This window comes from Hetaerina americana, unplaced genomic scaffold (genome assembly GCF_022747635.1).
Source record: "Hetaerina americana unplaced genomic scaffold, ioHetAmer1.1.p SCAF_1, whole genome shotgun sequence".
Classification (NCBI taxonomy): Eukaryota; Metazoa; Arthropoda; class Insecta; order Odonata; family Calopterygidae; genus Hetaerina; species Hetaerina americana.
Window position 1 is genome coordinate 86,107,151 of NW_027286069.1, and position 19,337 is coordinate 86,126,487.

General features: G+C 36.4%; 2 protein-coding genes across 2 annotated transcripts in view; one reads left to right on the forward strand and one right to left on the reverse strand.

Moving 5' to 3' along the window:
• Positions 1 to 6,841: 6,841 nt before the first annotated feature.
• LOC139694247 (F-box only protein 42-like) lies at positions 6,842 to 15,172 on the reverse strand. The gene is made up of 8 exons (XM_071592707.1): positions 14,903 to 15,172; positions 14,677 to 14,808; positions 14,385 to 14,596; positions 14,075 to 14,253; positions 11,181 to 11,314; positions 10,402 to 10,541; positions 9,047 to 9,246; positions 6,842 to 8,677 (listed from the first exon to the last, which is right to left on the reverse strand). The coding sequence occupies exons 1-8, from the start codon at positions 15,057 to 15,059 to the stop codon at positions 7,666 to 7,668; spliced, it is 2,166 nt and encodes a 721-aa protein (XP_071448808.1). The 5' UTR covers positions 15,060 to 15,172; the 3' UTR covers positions 6,842 to 7,665.
• Positions 15,173 to 15,346: 174 nt separating this feature from the next.
• The window catches only part of LOC139690424 (mitoguardin-like), a 126,634-nt gene continuing 122,643 nt past the window's right edge, over positions 15,347 to 19,337 (forward strand). Inside the window, exons 1-2 of the mRNA XM_071587905.1 lie at positions 15,347 to 15,892; positions 16,271 to 16,463. Coding sequence (XP_071444006.1) covers positions 15,794 to 15,892; positions 16,271 to 16,463 — 292 coding nt within the window. The 5' untranslated portion in view covers positions 15,347 to 15,793. The remainder of the gene's footprint in view (positions 15,893 to 16,270; positions 16,464 to 19,337) is intronic.

The following is a 19,337-nucleotide window of genomic DNA, read 5'->3' on the forward strand; positions in this document are numbered from 1 at the left end:
TGCATCAACTAATGACTGGAAATGGCTGGCTTTATTTAAAATTCTTAAGCAGTTAACCTGCGAAACTATGAAGCCCTAACCTTCCTTTCCTTCCATCATGCAAGGTCGACCTCTTGTGTCCATTACAGGTTTCCCTGCGCACTGAATTTCAGTGCGACGTTTTTCAACAGATGAGACATAACCAGGGATCCTGCTTAAGTGCACTCCATTGCGGCCCAAGTGCCTGTCACCGACCAAACAATTCGGGTCCACATATGTCAGACCTTATTGTATGCAAAACACATGCTATTCTTTCACTTATGCCATCAATTCTCTTACAGTGTATGTTCCTTCTATGCAGAATTCTACCAATGACAATGTAAGCACTTTTGAGCAGAGAACAGAGCATAACACCTGATCACAGGCACCAAACAATAGTATCTGGGGTACTGTATAAATACTAGACTTGCTCTAAGGTCAGTCAGTTAGGATCATATATTCAAAATTTAACACCATGTCTATAACGTTCTCATTGATGAAATGTACTCAGCCCAATCATACTATTTTCAAAAACTATCAATACCGTCCTATGAAATAATTTCCATACTTCACACTCTTCTTTCTCACATGTACATGACCATATACGAAGGACACAGCCTTGTAATATTTCCATGGTGGATTGGGTTTCAACCCTTTGTTACTTTTGCTCCATCAGGCTTTCTTCACTTTCCTATCCTCTCTCAAAAGGACTTCCACTCCAACTGGCATACTTAATCTGATGAAGTAGACCATTAAAATATTTTTATTATTATAAATAGTATGATTTAAACAAATATTAATTCCAACCTCATCCAAGAATCAGTATTTTTCTAAACAGTCTTATGTTCGTTTACTGTTTACAAAATACGAGGATATTGATAGATAGATAGATAGATTTATTCACCATAGAACAATACATAATTGTATGGGCTTTGTTAAGATTCTATGGATTCATCCTAATGAGATCCATCTTCATAAGATTCATCAGTTTCAAATGCATTTAATTCCTAGGCCAGTGAATAGAACAACCAATAGAATAGGCCAACATAAATGATGCAATACATCAGCCAGGAATTCCAGTTCAAGGATTTGCTCCTACGGGAGGACTCCTCATTCTAATCAATTAAGAAGTGGGGTCAATTTTTGCTAAATATACATATATGTGTACAATGGTTTCAATTGGGTGATTTCTGATTCTTTAAAATTGGAATTTTCTTCTTCCGTCAAATGAATTAGCTTTCATAATGTTATTTTGGATGCATGATAGTTTTTAGAATATGAGTCAAACATCGTATGTGCTTCGAATTCTCACAAGAGAATTTCAGTTACTTGATTAAATTGGATTAGGATCTTGGAGAATCATAGGCACATGCATTGCTCAATTGAGACATAAATATTATGATGAACAAAATCAAATGTGTTTCACCAAATGATTGGGTTGAATACTGAGCACAACTATTCTCCCACGGAACAAAGGCAACCATATTAACCATTTCCTATTGACTTATATTCTGCAATTTGAAACTTAATATGCATAAGCCACAACTTCTTCTACTTTAATAAAATAAAAAGAAAACTCCTATAGCCGTACTAAGTTACTTTTATTATCCTACTTTGGGTTTCAATCAATATTTACAGATAAAAGCCATGCCAATTTCCTTGATTCAATCTCGATTCCACGGCCTATTTTTGAAATATCTTCTGTTGATACTTGAGAATGAACTAATTATTTTCTGAAAAGGCTTATAAGTAGCGTAAGGATGAGGTCAATGAGTATAGTTTCCAATATTTGAAATAAATCTCAATATTACACCCGATGATTGGTATGTGAGATGAGGGTACGTTTTTCTACATACATACTATTAGTGAGGACATATAAAACAATCAAAATGGAACAGAGCCTCCTCTGGGATCCCAGGAAGAGTCTTGGTGATTTTTTTGGTACCTTGGGATTTCCAGAGTTACCAGAAATTGAGCATGAGCCCGTCAGTCAGTAGCCTATAGGAGTCATATATTACCATTGGCAGATGATGGGAACAACTCTAATGGATTGAGGGATATATAATTAAGAAGTGATTGCTATGTGGCTAGGATGAATCTTTTTCAACAGGCATGAAACAAAGAAGTAGACTTATTCAAATCTGAAATACCTATTGAAAATGCTCTAATTAAGAACATGACATGATAAAATTAAAATCTCTGTTCATAATATTTCATTTACATACAATTATTCACATGCACATATTATCATTTTCATGCATATTTTCAGTAAGACTTTCATTCTTCTAATGCATATATGTCTTCTGGTGATGCAGTTCATTCACGTTTCTTTTAGAGCAAAATGAGAAGGGAGGGAGGTACAAACTTCCCTGGAGTAAGTCTTGGCCTTAGACAAGATTCCTTGAAATATGACACCATTTCAGACTCATCCCCTCCTCAAGTGAGTCATTGGGAATCGATTAACCAATGCTAATTACTTCATTAAGAGATTTAATTAATGATATGGTTTAATGTTATGAGATTTTGTATCATGAGGGTCTACCTTATTATACATATGAATATATGACCCCCCAAGTTACTGTATCCTCTACTGTTCCAGTCCACACTGCTCTAAGCTTTCTGCTGATAATTCAGTTGTCTCCTTTATTCTCTTTCCTACAATTATTCTGAGAATGTGAATAATTTCTCTTGCTCCTCTACTCTTCCTTCACTCTTTGGTATGATATTTTTTCCATAATTCCTATGAATGGGTCATCATTCTAATTGTTTAAAACTTTTTAAATAAGGCATACCTTTTTTTTGGCAACTGTGGGTGGATTAAATTCTTTTTCCCACTTCTACTTCTCTTCCCAGCTTAGTATCACAAATTGGGAACTATAATTGAGAAGACATCTGCCCTTTACATTTTTTCACACTGAATAAGGGTTGGCTACTTCATCACATATGAAGCATGTATACAGCAAAACATCAAATGGATTGGAGAAAGAGCTCCAAATTCTTTAATTCATCTACTAATGTGGCTTGTTAGTTTCACATCAACTGCTTCATTCCCATCCTTTTACGAAAATGGCTACAATCTGCTGATTTGCCAATGCGTCTCGATTGTGAATGGGTAGGTAGCTAGACCATGCCAAAGGATTGGCATTTGTCACGAGATAAAAAGAATCTTTATTACTGTGACATTTCTTAGACTAAAGCTTAATTCAACCAAGCCTGTATGGCCAGTGATATTATTCGCAGTTTATATCCTTGGAAGCTAATTTTTTTTAGTTTTTTATTTTGATGTCCACTTGTGCTGTGTCAATAATTAAAGAATAGCAACTGTTGATAATTTGCGAAGAAACTGCGGGAGATACGGCAATGTAGTGTTATCAATTGATGGGTCAAAATATTCATCCGAAGCATAACAAGTTAACAAAGGTGTTCCACAAGGCTCAACCCTTGGGCCACTCCTCTTTCTGATATACATCAATGACCTACCGAACTGCTTACCAAATTATGATGGAATAATACCAGTGTTGTATGCTGACGACACTAATGTAATAATATCAACACAAACATATCTCAGCCTTGTGGAAAAATCTAAGTCAGTCACACTTGCAATGAATAAGTGGTGTACAGACAACCTTCTAGACTTAAATGTAAATAAAAGTAAAATAGTATACTTTACATGCAATAAGAACGTGTCAGATGATCTGCTGGTAATAATCAATGACCAATCAATTGAGCTTGTGACAGAATACAAATTTCTAGGTATTTCTCTATGTTCAAATATTTCTTGGGATACTCATATAAAAGTCCTTTAACACAAGCTCAGTTCAACTTGCTACTTATTAAGACACCTGTATGAAACTACAAGTAAAACTGCACTACTCAATTTATACTATGGGGAAATTTATTCAAATATAACCTACAGTATAATATTATGGGGATCAGCTGCTATTTCTCAAACCATCTTTAAAATGCAAAAGAAAGCGAATCATCACCAGGAAACCTCACAATGCTCCATCAAGGCCTATTTTCCATGAATTAAATTTTCCACCACTCCAATGCATCTACATTATGTTTTTAATTCTATATATAAAAAAATAACATTGGCAACTATTCTCTTAACTCTGCCTATCATCATCATTACACCAGAGGAAGGAATGACATCCATTATGGGAATATAAGAACTAAAGCATTGAAATTAGGACCCAATGAAATGGGCTTCAGATTATATAACAAACTACCCAAAAGTATCAAGGATACAAAGGGAACTACTGCATTCAAGCATAAATTAAAAAGATATCTACAGCGCAATATGCTCTACTCGGCGAATATCTCAACAATATTCCCAACCAGTAAGTTCATACTTTTAGTTTCTAGCAATGGTCATGGTCTGATTCATGTTGGTGTTCAATGATTTTTCTGAATTTGATATTGCATGTGCATGTTACAGCCAATGTTCATGGGTCTGTGGCAAACATTTATGTAACTAGGAGCATCATATCTTTTATGTATCTTAATTGAGCCTGTGTCTTTGCTCCTTTTTGACGTGCCTTATATCATGTACACACACCACCTACCTGGTATTTTTGTATTGTGATCTCTGGGCAAATAAGAAGTAATAATAATAATAACTTTTAATGGAGTCATCCGCCAATGTGCATTTCAAAGCAACAATTTCAGAGTGTAAAAATCATTTGCCTTGGTCAAGGTGAATGATTTTTACACTCTGAAATAGTTGCATTGCTGATATTTTGTTTTATTTTGAAGAGCAGCTAGTGAGTCATCATTATCAGGATTTCACCCCTATGATTGGTTTGTTGCAGCCCTGCACTCTTCTTTATTCAGTGTTGATTCATCACCCCCTGATAGCTAGTTCTGTGTTACCTCTTTATTAATTTGTTCAATGTACTTATCTCGTAGCCTTCCTCATGCTACCTTCCATTTGATTTTCCCTTCTATTATGTAATATTAATCTAATCTTAAGATTCTCCTCCAACACCAAGTTTCAAAAGCTTCGATTCTCCACTGATCTGCTTTTCGAATTGCCCATGTCTCTGATTCATCGAATGCTCTATACAAAAAATGCTTCGAAGAACTGCTTACTTCATTACAACCTTAGGTTCTTTGAACACCATATTTGCCTCAGTATTTCCTTCTACCTATCTCTGTGTTTACATTCTTCCATTATCTATCTTCCTAATCGTCCTGTCTGTAACCATTGTTTCCTTGTCCTTTCTTTATTTACTGTTCCTATAATATTTCATCTGTAGCTTTTGATATCCCTTTATGATATTTTGCCAGTTTTCCTCTTTAATACCCAGCTCTTGTGTCCTTACTCGTGATTTTTACAAAACTCTGCATTTTTCAATGCCCTTCCTCCTCACTGATAAATTTGAGCATTCATTCAACATAAGCTTTAGATTAAAAAATTGATATATATAAGGGGCTAGGAGATATCGTTACTTACTAGTTTATGTGGTTACCAAAATCAACCACTCAGATATCATTCATCTTCTCCGAGAACACATCACTGTCGAAAAGAACATCTTGATCTGTGATTTTCTGTAAAAGTAGCACACAAAACTGGTAATATTCATGGGTCAATTAGTAAAATAAGACTGAATTGGAACTTTCAACATTAAAATATTTATTTTACAGTTATTGCTCCATAATGCATAAAAAATGGAAATAAAATTTTATCTTAGTTCATGAAAATGAGAATACATGAGGAATGGCCAATGGACTATGGTTCCAAAAGACAATGTGGCAGGGAATGTCTTAACTTAAAAGTTTGACGCAGACCAGTTCGAACTTAAATGCATGTCTTAAAATGTAAAGTTGTGCACTACATAAATATGGAAATTTAATCAACAGCTTCCCTAACTTCTATGGAAATCCAACAATTCACCACCACTCCAGGTACTATAATGTATTAGGATTATTTATAAATATAATACATATGTAGTGTTCTTCATATAGTTCTAGATGAGAGAGGGTTTAGATGATGACTTGAGTTTCTTTGAAGAGAACTGTCATGTATATGATATGGGTATCATTATTGATTTTTCATCCGCTAAAGGAAATAACTTGATACACCCACAACATTACAGCAGGCCTCAAGAACATAATTATATGTTTCACCCATATCAGAGTATATATTACAGTTTACGTTACCGAGCACATGTATTTACAACAACACAGACTAAATTTTAAAAAAATTGAAACATCAATTTTTTTACATGAGCAGTAGTTTCACAAAGCAAAATTTAAACCAAAAATCAAGGTGTGTAGGTAATGACAATATATTTGTAATTATTTAAGTCAAACTTGCTCCACAGCATAGAAACGATATCACATAAAAACTCACTCTTCTCTCACACATCTCCTCAGACTGGAGTTAAGAATGCTCTTGCTTTGAAATAAGGAAAAAGGGAATGGCATTTTGGGCATTGAGTCAACTGATTTGAGCCAAGTCTTACGTAATTCTAAGACTGTCAGTAGACCTACCCTGAAAGGCAATCAATGTAATGCTATGAAATTTTTTTCCAGGAACACCATCAGCTATTCAGTAATTTAATCCTCCAATTGGCACACAACCTAGGTTCATGTATGGTGCCTTTGGAAGCTATTATCATGAATAACACCAATTAAGATATTTCTGAGCTTAATAGTTTTACGAATATATATTTTAATAAAATTACTACTTTTAAATAGAATTTGACATGAATGGTATATCATGTTTCACAAAATAACATTCATTTGGTAACAAAGAGGTCCTCGTCTACATATGTTCACGGAAGAGATGAGTGGCTGATGATTATGTAATGTGAAGAAAGACATTGTTCCATTCATTTCAAATTATGTGGAAAAGTACTAATGTTAATAATTTGAACAATCAAAACTTCCATTAAGTCTGAGGTATTTAATTATTTATGAATTTTTGGAACATATAATAAGTCTAATAAAATATTTAGTCCTAGCTTTCTCAATCCAATTGTAAGCAAGTTTTATGATGGAGGAAAATAACACATGGTTGCACACAAGTAAGAAGAAATCATGTTTTAGTTCCATAGAGGAGAGAAATGGATGGGAAGGTTATGTATATAAAGAAACCAGTAACTTATTTCAAGAAATATTACTCATACTGCCATGTGCTATATCATATCACTATGATTAAGGAAGGTAATTCTCTGCTTCACAGGGCACAAACTTTTCATTTTAATAACGTAAATATTATTATCATAATTTTTCCACACAGGACATAAGAGGGTTGAAGAAAACATTAACTTGAAAAAAACTATCTTTTAATATATAAACACTTATGAAAATTATTTGAATGAATGTTACATAAAACATACTGGTGAATTCAAAAACAAACTTTAAAACTTTAAAAAACAAAGACAAACTTGCACTGAGAGCTGCTCCTGTTTACTGAGAGAACCATTTCCAGTTTCACTGGGGATGCACAAAATAGAAATGTACGTAAAAGCAAAAGTATTGTGGCCTTGGGCGACAACATGAACAAGAGGGCTGTAATTGATGGCACACTGCAAAAGATAACCATAATGACTCTACTCACAACGAATGTGAAGCAGGAACACTGAAAAATAAATATATATTTCCTTTAATGTGATAGTGGATAACTTTTAGTCCAGTTCAAATTACATTGGTTGGAGCCATAATGAAATGAAGTGTGTTGGACACTGTGTTGGCTATGTTTGTGGAAGAGCTTCCAGGTCCCCCGGTGGCAAAATCTGCACCACCTCCACCCATTACTCCAGGCCCCGCCGGCCTTCCACCCCTCCTCATGGCCCCACCGGCTGAGGCATGGGCTGCCACAGATGCGGCATCCTTGCGTATGCCACCAAACATGATCAGTTCACCTTTCCCTGGGACCAAGGTGTACAGGATGGTTTCTTCTGGACCACTGTTTGAATCTGTCTGCTCAGTCACTGGCTGCACTGGGAGCCACATCACATGTGGGTCTTCCTCATCGAGTGCTTTGGATGTGTCAAGCACATGCAGGGTCATAGTGCGTAGAGGTCGACGTCGCAGAGGAGGGGGCAGCGGAGGGGGTGGCGAAGCTTGAGGGGGAGCGGGACGTTTGGGCCTTGATGGCTGTGGCGGGCCTCCTTTGGATGCTGCATCATCATCGGGAGCAGAGCTTGGTCTTCGGGAGAGGCCACAGATTTTTTCTTCCATGCGGCGTAGAGATTCTAGTTGCTTCTGACGATTTCTTCCTTGAAGTGCCGAAGGTGGTGGTGCTGTTCGAAAGGCTGCCATTGGCTGAGTAAGTGGGATGCGCTCCTCTGAAGGAAGCCTTAGAATTGGACTGAATGGCGACCTCTCTATGGAGCACAATGGCCTATGAATTAGGGAAGGGGAGGAACTGGGTCCTGCTTTTGGGACTGGTGATGGATTGACCTGAGTACTGGAGGGTGGTGGTAATGTTACACCGGAAGAAGTGGAAGGTAAGCTTTCTTTTGGAACTGGCGAAACTGCAGGACTGGGGGCCGGATGCTGAAGATTTTCTGAGCAAGATGGTTCACATGGAGATGGAGAGCTGCTGTTTGAATTGTTGTTATTTGAACTCCCTGGTTGAACACTCTGGGTTTTCAGATCCTTCCTTGGCAAATCGCCTCTCTCTGGGTGATTATCCCTTTCACTCCTGTCAGAGGAATATAAAAAAGGATTAAGATGCCATATTCAAAGAAAAAAAGATTTGGCTTTACAGTATTCTTATATTATCTTGAATTTCTGTGACTTTTATAGATTTTCAAATTCTCATCTTTGACGATTTTGGTTTATAGCTCCTGTAACACAGTAGTAATGCATTTTTACCATTTACTGTAGTTTCTTAAAAATTGTTGAACCACTCAGAGAAAAATGAAAAGGGCTGATGGCAGAATATGATTTGCATTTAGCTCATACCTAAACGGTGGATAAAATTTCTGGCACTGGAAAACAATTTCTAGTATTTGACATTTTTCCAAAGGTAGGATTTTGTATAGCCGAGTATTTTTCCATTGTTTTTCACCTTTGGTTCAGCGGTGAAGATTCTTCCTCATCCATGGCTTCTTCTGCTCTTGGAGGTACCCATATATTAGACGTATGGAGCCGCAGCATTTGTGAAGCACTGGAACTACTGCGTGCCTCTAATGACCGAGTAGTTGCCACTACTGAACTTGGATTTGGTACTCCTTGGCTTCGGCTTAAGACAACTACGTTTTGACCCACCTATTGACAAATCAAAGGACAAATTTAGTCTCACATATGTGATAAAGTATATCTACAGTTTGTGTTGAATGAGCAGAAACCCATTCTTATTAAACTTTTAAAAAGCCATTTGGTTTAACTTGGCTAAAAATCTGCCCAATTTAATTCCACCTATTCCACCACAATAATGAACCAGAAGGCTGGTTTTGATAATTGAGATTGAGACAACCCAGAACATAGCTAAGGGGGGCATTATCTTTCCCAGTGTCACTTGTGGTTTCCCTTGGTTCTGTTTCATAGAAAATCCAATAAAATGGATTTACAGAAGGGACTTACCAAATATATTAACCCAGGACCTTCTGGTCAGTACACAAAAGCTCTACCCATGAGGCTACTGCCCCTCCTGCAAGTTCCTAATGCAATATGTACAAGGGTCATTATAAATAACATAGTAAAGTGAAAAGTTCTCGGCCTGACACAGAGATGGCATTTCAATCAGCAAAAATTTATGCTTCCTGACTGGGTGCATGCGTCATTAGTTTGTAAGACAACTTTCAACTTGTACTCTCAGGTAATTTGTTTGCACGTATTGTTGCAGCAGACGCCTTTCGTGTTTTTCGTTTAAATGGAAAAACTTGAATTTTGTGTTGGACGATAGACGAGTGAAAGTGAGTGAGATAGCTAAGGTCGTGGGGATATCAGAAGAAAGGGTGCGAAACAACTTGCACAAAAAATTAGGGATGCAAAAGCTCTGAGCAAGGTGGGTGCCGCATTTGCTGAATGCTGATTTAAAATGCAAAACTTACGACTTTTAGGGCAACAGAACTTCCAGGAAAACCATAAGTGGCACATGTAAAGGAACTGCCTCTCCTACCCTGGAGCGTTAATTTAACCCACCAATCAATCGGCTTAGTATTTGGTGAGCTCTAACCTCACCTATCAAACCAACCTCTGGTATTCATATTCATGGTTTTCTATTGCACCCATTATGCTATCTATACACCAGCTGCAGCACAATAATTTAACTCAAGTTGAAGTGCGTACGCAGGGAAAGGAAAAAACAAGACTTAATTTTCAAACCGCATTGAAAGAAATTAAAAAAATACCACGCTGCAGGATCCTAGATCAAATCCTAATTGTCCTACTTCAATCTTAAGTTTGAGTGTTCCTCCTCACCTTGCATGCTGGATGACACCACATGTGGGCAGCTGCCCTCTCTGGATGTCTCACTTTAAGCTCCTTCCATGACCACAAGGGACCTACCATGGTCAGAAGCCATACATCGCTGAAAACCATGTTAGGCCCACCACAACCACCTGTTAATGAAAGTATACATTTACATACCAACGAGTAATGTTTGATTGCTTGTTTACACACATTAACTTTTTAAAAATAGGTTGAGGAGATGCTTGTAATCACAACATTTTTATTGTGTATTAAGTAACCTCATTTTCCAAGACACATGATCATTTTCCAGCATCTGCAGAGCACAAAATGTAGCAGTAAAATTAAAAAAAGTATTTGAAAAACTATTTTATCTTAACTTGGTACATGTTTGCACTCAAGTCCATACGATTTCCTCAGAACTTAATGGATAACAATAATTACAGGGAGTTAAACAAAACAGAAAAAAATTGGTATGCATTTGCTGAGGGGTTGGTAATGGAGAACGTTACTAAGGATGGGTTTAGAGGTAGTAGAATGGGTGACGAGCTGTCTCTCTCTCCCCCCCCCCTCAACCTGATACTTACCAAAAAAAATAGAACGGCTGACTTGTATGCTGGGCTATAGAGCTTGACTAGTAATGCCACCTCTCCAATGATGTTTCCAGCTATTTAATACTGCACGACTTAATGCTATACCTTAACTTTTCCAAGTTTCAGGAACACCATTAAAAAGCCATCACCAAATATGCAACATGATAATGAATTTAAGACTCCAAAAATATAACTTACCTATTATAAGAAGGTGGTCTTCATCCAAAGGAATTTGGGATTGCCCATACCTGGCATATGGCTTTGGGCCTGGAGAAATGACTTGCTTGCGCCAGGATGGGTTATTCAAATCGAAGACCCACACATCATTGGAGCTAATAGAACAAAAGGAATTTGAAATTTATTAATTTCCTTAAAGTATTACTATTCACAATGCAAGACACTTCAGTTAAAAAATTAATATAATTGGAAAACAAAATTTTAAATATAGCACTCAAAGATTCCCTAAGTTTTACTAAATTAAAAAAAAAGTTATTAAAAACCCATTTGCGAAGTCAAAAGTCATGTGAATTGTAGCCTTGTGGGAATAAATATTTCTACTGACTGGAGATAGGACCTAGGTTAAAACCTTTGGAAAAAAATCTACAGAAAACACAAGGTGTATCATTTTCTGGGTAACAGAACTTTGTCATAATCTCAGTGGAGAAATGAAAAGGAATAACCCTCCCTACCCATAATTGTTTATTTATCAACTTAAAAAGCTTTGCAGTTGACCAAAACCTCATCTATCAAACCAACCTCAAGATGGATTACTGTTTTGAATGTTACAAAGGAGGAATTTCAGAATACTTCACAAATAGATGCATGATGAGACTCTAAAATAAAGGCCTTACTAATAAAGCTTAACTTAAAAATTAACATCCATATTCAATTGCACACTACACCCAAATTGTTTTGCACCACAGACCTCAACTAGCTTTTTATGACGGGTGAGGTAGATTTCACCTCATACTGAAAATGTAACCAATCACATGTGAATTCACACACCCGGGGAGGTGATTTCTCAAAGCTACAAGCAAATAATAGAAGGTCTTTGAACACAATTGCAAATGAAATATGAAGAATTCTAAACCACACATTCTCTTAAAAGCAGCCGTGAAATATGGAAACATTTATTATATCCACGAGATGCAGCATGAGAAACCTACATGGCCTTTTAAATTAACTTATAACATTGAGAAAAGAACTGAGATCAAGGGAGCCAGTTTCTTTCCCTAAGCTGGCCATGGGGTCTATTAAGACTTGCCGAAATACATAGATGCATCTGTATGTTTTCAATGTTAAATTCGAAAATACTGGAATTTTCAGCTCCTCTAATATATTGTACACATCACTATAGTTTGCTGACTTTTGGTAGAAAACTGCATTTCCTAAATTTTTCAATCGATGAATTCGTATTAATAACACTTTTAAAACTGAACATTCAAATGCATTTCAGTAAATTACTGCTTCCTGCAAATTGTTTGGCTTATAAACTCCTGCTTAGTCTCTCCCATTTTCTTTCCAGCGCCTCATCATCTAAGGGCGCTATGGAACAGGAAAGAGGTGGTTAATGACATCCCAGAGCTAGAGCAACAAGAATATCCCATCATTGCAGATGTTTTGTGGTCATCTCTAGTGCATATGAAGGTGAAATCATGCATGTTGTTCAATCTATCACATTACTTTTCCTTGGCTTGCATCATACACTTTGATTGAACAAATCTATGGTTTGATTCCTTGCGAGACCCTAATTCACTGTTAATTGATGTGTTAACCGTGCTTAGGACATTTTGTGTGCAAGTTACTTAAAGGAAAGATAATTTCACACACAAAATCATGTCCAAATCTACACAAGAAATTCAATTCAAAGTTAATCTACCAATTAAAGACTACCATTATGTTCCTATTATGCTTAGCCTTTTTTGACCAATATCTTAAATTCTTTGGACCTTTTGTCTTCAAAAGAGTCAGTTATTTTCCTTCCTCACCTCTACCTACCCAATATTCTCCATGCCATTGCTGAAAAAGAGATTTTGAGAGTTAATTGCACTACACCACTACCTCTTAATATCTCCCCAAGTTCTTTTTCTACCTTCTTCAGATTTCATCAAGTGATTTTCTCCATTTCGCTGCCATATTTGAATATATTGTAAATGCTCATCCCGTTGCCTTGAAGACCAGGTTCAGGCCAGCACAAATTGACAATTCATTTTATGCTTTTACCAATTTTTTTTCCATCTCTACTTAGTGTATCACTCATCAATTCTCTTCTTCTCGCAATTGCTTCTTCGACCAAAACAATTAGTTAATGTCTCTACAACTTCATCCATATTTTTCAAATACTGGTTAAAGATATCAAGTGTTGCAGCAGCTCTAACTTATTCACTTGAATTTTTAAGTTAATCTTAACCTTCCCTCTTCATGAAAATCTCATTAATTTCATTTTCTTGTGGTTATTCATCATGCCATACTTTTCGAACTGGTCCTATAGAACACTATTCAATAACAACAATCCTTTGCTGTCGGGGTAGCAAATCCTTGCTCATTCATAATACTGACCAAATCACCTGACTGCTCACTTACTTTCTCAGCTAATCCCAGGCCATCCTTTTTTCTTAAAAACCTCTGGTGACTACCATGTTAATCAGCATCCATCTGATTCATAGACAGGTTTTGGAGAAGCTGCCTTTTTCCTTACTCTAAACTTAAATTCAACAATTGGGACTTTTATCAGTTTTGCCCACCCAAAAACGAAAGATTCATTGCCTAATTATGTCAATGTCCATATTATTTCAAAAGGAACTTTGATGTTTTCTGTTGCACGTATTTGACAAACTTTCCATATGAAGCTTATTCATAAACAAACAAACTTCACAGCTAGCATTTATGCTTGCTTTGCAAGTGGAACATCCTAATCCTGGAAAATATGATGGTCCACTTAAGAAGAGAAATACTTCCAAAATTTTGCCATCATATGTTAGATAACTTGAAATGTTAGATAAGATGAAAACATTCAAAATTAAAATGTCATTTAACGCAAAGTGCTACAATATGCCCAGCTAGGCGCACAGCTTAGTCGTGAAGTCGCTTACTTAGCATATTGACCAAGTCCTCCTTGCATTTGTAAGCCTCCAAATATGACCATGCTATCCCTGTGCACTGATGCCGAATGACCCGCCGTTGGAGGAGGTGAATTGGAGGGAGTACAGTGAGAAAGCCACCGGTTTGATTCCATAGAGTAAAGATGAAGTTCATTGAAAAGACGCCATGCCTGTACAGTGACCAAAGAGACATTTGAAATTAAGCAATGATTTCAAAAAAGGCAACAGTTTTGCTGGATTGTAATAATGCAAAATTGGCCAAACACAGAAATACAATTTCTGGGTAAGTTAATCAGTTTACCTGATGCAATGGATAGGGAGAAGGATGAGTCCAACCTCCAAAAAGAACCAGGTTATCTCGATGGATGACGAGAGATGCACAAGCCTTCGGAGACGGATACGAACCCATTGAGAGCGGCCTCACCCACTGTCTACGGGTCAGATCCAACCTCCATAGGTCATTGAACGTGGTACTAGTTGATGTGCATCCACCAAAGACATACATGGAATTCCCTGAATAAGAGTGAAATTTAACTGAGATCAGTAAAACAAAATCGCCCGAATAAGGTTTATCATGTTGAAATAACCTTTACCGTAGCAACAAGCTGAGTGAGAGTAACGTTTCGTTATCGTTGGAGCCATGTCTAATGGCCTGACATGTTGCCACTGAACATTATTCTCAGCAATGGCACGATGTAAGTTATATTTCTTGAATCGAATCACATCTGGAAATGTTGTTTACAGTGTAAATAGTGAAAAAGCTATAAATGCAAGAGCAAATAAATCAAAAAGCTATAAATTGCTTCACTTGAAACTCACTTAATACGCTTCTATGCCATCGCTTGCACACCACTTTGCATTCTTCTAAATCCTTATAAGAAGAGGTTAGACTAATAATGTATTCTAAAACCTCGTCTGGCAAATCATTGATTGACCTTTTGGTCTTTCCCTGAATTATTGAGTTTCCTGAGTCCATTTTATAACAGTTCTTATGCACATTAAATCGCTGAAAAAACAGAAGAAATTTTTACTTCAACCATGTTTACATCTTAACTTTGTTTCCATCACACCGAACATGACACCGATGAATGCCGATGAACATGCTCTCTTACAGATGTTGCTAGAAACACATGCGAAATGAAGATCGTAATGTAGCTCGGAGTGATAGCCAATGAAATTTCCTCTGAGAATTCGGTCAGCGTGAATGTGTTAAGGATTCTTCGTCTGCTTGGTGAGGTGGAATAGAAACATTCCATTGAAAATGTGTTTATTTGCTTGAATTTTGGATTGTCATGCTGTAAGATGGACACTTAAGATATATTTTTTCGTTTTCCCTCCATTATGTAATACGTTTCGCTCTATTTCTGTTAAAAATGTGGTAGAACTGTGACATAAGTTCAAAAACCGGTAAACACATGACAAGTGAGCACCGCACTAAAAATTTAAGTTACCGTTTTTAAGTGCGGAGGCTTAGCACAACTTCGTGCTGTCATTTAAAAAGTCTGGTACTACAGAGAAGCCTTTATTTACTTCGATAGTCTTCACGCTTTGAATAATATCTATTGGGTCTTGCCTTGCTGCTGTAATACCCATGAATGGAACTGGCCTCCAGTGTTGTTAGCTGAATTTGCGAGGAAATGGATATATGTTATGATACTGAGAACATATTTGGAGTAGAATCAGCTTTCTAAGTATCAGTTGGCTTCAGCAATGTCTCTATTAAGTGAATTGAACAATCAGCTCATTAGACTCCCAGCAATGAGGAACATTCCATTGCCAAGGAATTTGCAGTTGTCCGTTCCTCAGAAGGTATGTTCAAAGTTTCTTAAACTTTTCCATTAAATAATTAAGGTATGAGGATAAGGTCATCAATTTATTTTCGGGGTGGTGTGGTATTAATCTTTAACTTCAAATGGATAGGTACCTACCAACCTACTCATTAACGTGAATGAGCCTTGCCTCAAAATGTGTATAATTATTTTATAACTTCTCGCATAAGCACATTTTGGATATAATCATTATATATTTTGGGACGCTTATCCAAAGTAATGTATCGATTAATGAGCCTTCAAACGACGAATTTGGTTGGACATAGTATTTACATATATCTATATATTTCAGTGTTCTTGTTGAAGTCTCATTATCGTGCCAATGCAATTTGAACTAATGTTCCTTGATTGTATTCAGGTCACTGTGGTATCTGTAACTGTTGGACTAGCACTACTTGGATTCTTGGCGCGCTACTTCAGAAGGAAAAGGCATGCTGTTGGTTGTCCTCCTGAAGGAGAAAATCCTTCGGAATTTGGCCGAGGAACTTCTCGAAGAAGAGACAGGGATTCTCGGAAAGGATCAGTAAACAAAGGCAGAAGTCCAAATGGTGGTTAGTTTAATCTGTAGTGGTTTAAAGCTCAAATTTATATTATAATGGGCGTTTACAAACGTGAATAGCATGTAACATTTCATCTTTTAGTTTACTCAAAATCGCTATGCATATTTTTTGTATTGAAAAATTAGTATTTATCACCGGACACATTTTTGTTGCAACCGTACGCTTTATCTTACTCATTATGGTAGGTTTTACTTTTCTTCTCTTCATCTCCTAACCCTACCAATTATACATCACCCATTTCTTTCTTGTTTTTCGTGTACAGCTATCTGTTTTCATTTTTTCCTCCGCTTTTGTGTCCAAATAGCTGAAGTGCTCTCGGAGAGGACCATTGTCTTTCATACAATTTCTTTCTTGAGCTGTTCTCGATTGGCTTTCCCTATAGATAATTTTGTTCATCCATCTTATCTTCATATAATTCTGTAATATTTTGAATCAAATGCTTGTCATATTATATTGTCCATAATGATAGTTTTTTGGGCAAATCATTTTTATGCAAAATATATACCTCCTTCTATTCTGGCAGTTTTGCTTTTGTGCTGAACATTAGAATTCAGAAGGGCTATCAATTTTATATTGAGAAAAGTCTAATGGAGTTTGTTTGGAATACCCTAGTCATGAAAAATGTCTATTTGAGGATTGCCTAGCCAGTTTCATGTTCTCTCTATTCTAGTAGGTTGTTGAAAATATGTGCAAGAATCAGCTCTTGAGTACTTTATATCGCCTCAGGAAATTATTGGTTTATGTATGTGCTATTCATTCCATCTAACATCACCAATTTTTTCAAATTTGTTATTGCCTTATTTTCAAGAAACTGCAGAAATTGGTTCATTATTGCCTAAACAGCTATACATGTGCCAAGGAAGCTAAATAAGATTTATTTGGCCGCATCTCTATTTTCAGTCATATCCCAGCTGGGGGATTACACCATTGTTAGGAAAAGTTGACATAAGTGTTTCCTGTTTTTTTTGTCTTCTCTAAGATTGATTATTTAACCTTTCGGTGGAAAAAATTTATCAACCTTTACCACGATTTGTTGTGCATTAGTGCACAGGAAAACCCTTCCCTAAATGTCATATCTGACAACAGAATTAGGGGACTTATTTCTAACCATAAGCAATTTTCACGGCACAAAATTTTCTTTTTTCCTCGTGCCGTAAAAAATACCTCTTCTGTTCCTCCTTATTCCAAATTCTTCTCTTTACAAACAGTCATCTGTAAAAGTCTTTTAAATTAACTCGTTACAAAGTCTCATTAAATTTTGTTCTCTTCTCCATCCATTTTTTTCTCTGCCTCACATTTCTACCATCAACTCTCTCGCTACCCAACCCCATCTAAAATTTCATTTGTCTAACTGTATTTCTTAAACATTTTTTTGATCTTCTCCCAAACTTCACATCCTATTTTTATTTGACGCCCATTTTCCCCACATTTGAAATTACGTAGGAAATTTCCAACTTCAAATTATTGCTATCATGAAGCATTTCTTTGAATCATTACTCATAGTTTTAGTCATCGTTTTCTTCATTTTTTAAATTCTTATTATGCTAACATAATATGACACCACAAATTATACTTTATGCCCACCTTAACCCATGCTGGATTCCAAACAAAACATTTCTCTAATTCGTATGCAGTATTTCTATTTGGTTTGGCTTGGAATTAAAATTGCATTGAATAAGTTTTTAAAATTGATAATGATTTTTGGCTGATAAGTGATGTCATAAAAAGTGAGATTTGCATACTTTTAGAGTTGTTACTGTTAATTTGAGCATGCTAAAATTGATAATGCTCGAATATAACTTATACTTGGTATAAACCATAAACACAGTAATCAACCCGAAGGTCGGTTTGGTAGGTGATGGTAGAGTTCACCCAGTACTAAGCCCTGTGAAATTCACACATCAGGGTAGGGGGGCCAGTTCTTTTCCCTGTGCCAGTTATGGTTACCCAGGAGGGAGATCTGGTACCCAAAAAAATCACATAGCTTGGGTGGAGCTGCAGGTGCTCAGAGTGCCTTGCCCGGGAATAGAACCCGGGACCCTCCATTCAGTAGTCCAATGCTCTACCCCCTGGACTACCGCAACCCACACTTGGCATAGAAACTCACTTAATTCACTAATATCTAACAGAATAAATGCATGTTTAAGTACTGAAAACTAAGTAATTAAGTTATGGAATTCAATTCAGTAGATATAGTTTCCCTGTTGAGTAAACCACTCAGAATTACTTACATGTAAACTTTCTTTTGAAATCCATTTGATCACCTCATAAAAGGTTGACTAAAAATATGTCTCTAATACCTCTGACAATATTTTTAAGTGGTCTTTTGCAAAGAATTTTTGTCTGTTATGATTGATGTGGATGTTGCATTGATTTTATTGAGTCTCCCTGCTGTTGTGTTATATTTTCATAATTTGAAGCCAAGCATATTAATGTAGACACAACAGAAACTTTGACCATGTTGATGTATTTTTTATTTATTTAATATTTACTTATGTATGTAAGCATAACAGGAGCCATTACCATTTTGGTCAAGGTGTCTGTTGTGCCTACCTAAAGATGCATGGCCTTACATTATGAAATAGAACATCAGCTGGGAGACTAAATAAAATCGCTAAAAATGGTCAAAATAGCTGGGACATAAGAATTGCGTGAGGTAAAGAAGCTTAGGCAAACAATGAAGAGGAAAGAATAAGATAGGCATCTTGTATGGAATGAAGTGTGTGGAATTAAAGTTGGACTTACTGTAGTTTCTGATATAAGTGTTTTTTGTTAGGAGAGGCAAGTGAATGTATTGTTGCACAAATGTCCAGGCTCCATCCATCCAAAACTTACCTTCACCGGTAGAATACCAATAATAATAAC

Coding starts and splice junctions, on each gene's coding strand:
- LOC139694247 (XM_071592707.1), bottom strand. CDS start 15,059: ATGGACTCAGGAAACTCAATAATTCAGGGAAAGACCAAAAGGTCAATC. Junction 14,809..14,902: donor ATGGCATAGAAGCGTATTAA/GTGAGTTTCAAG, acceptor CAACATTTCCAG/ATGTGATTCGATTCAAGAAA. Junction 14,597..14,676: donor TCACTCAGCTTGTTGCTACG/GTAAAGGTTATT, acceptor ACTCTTATTCAG/GGAATTCCATGTATGTCTTT.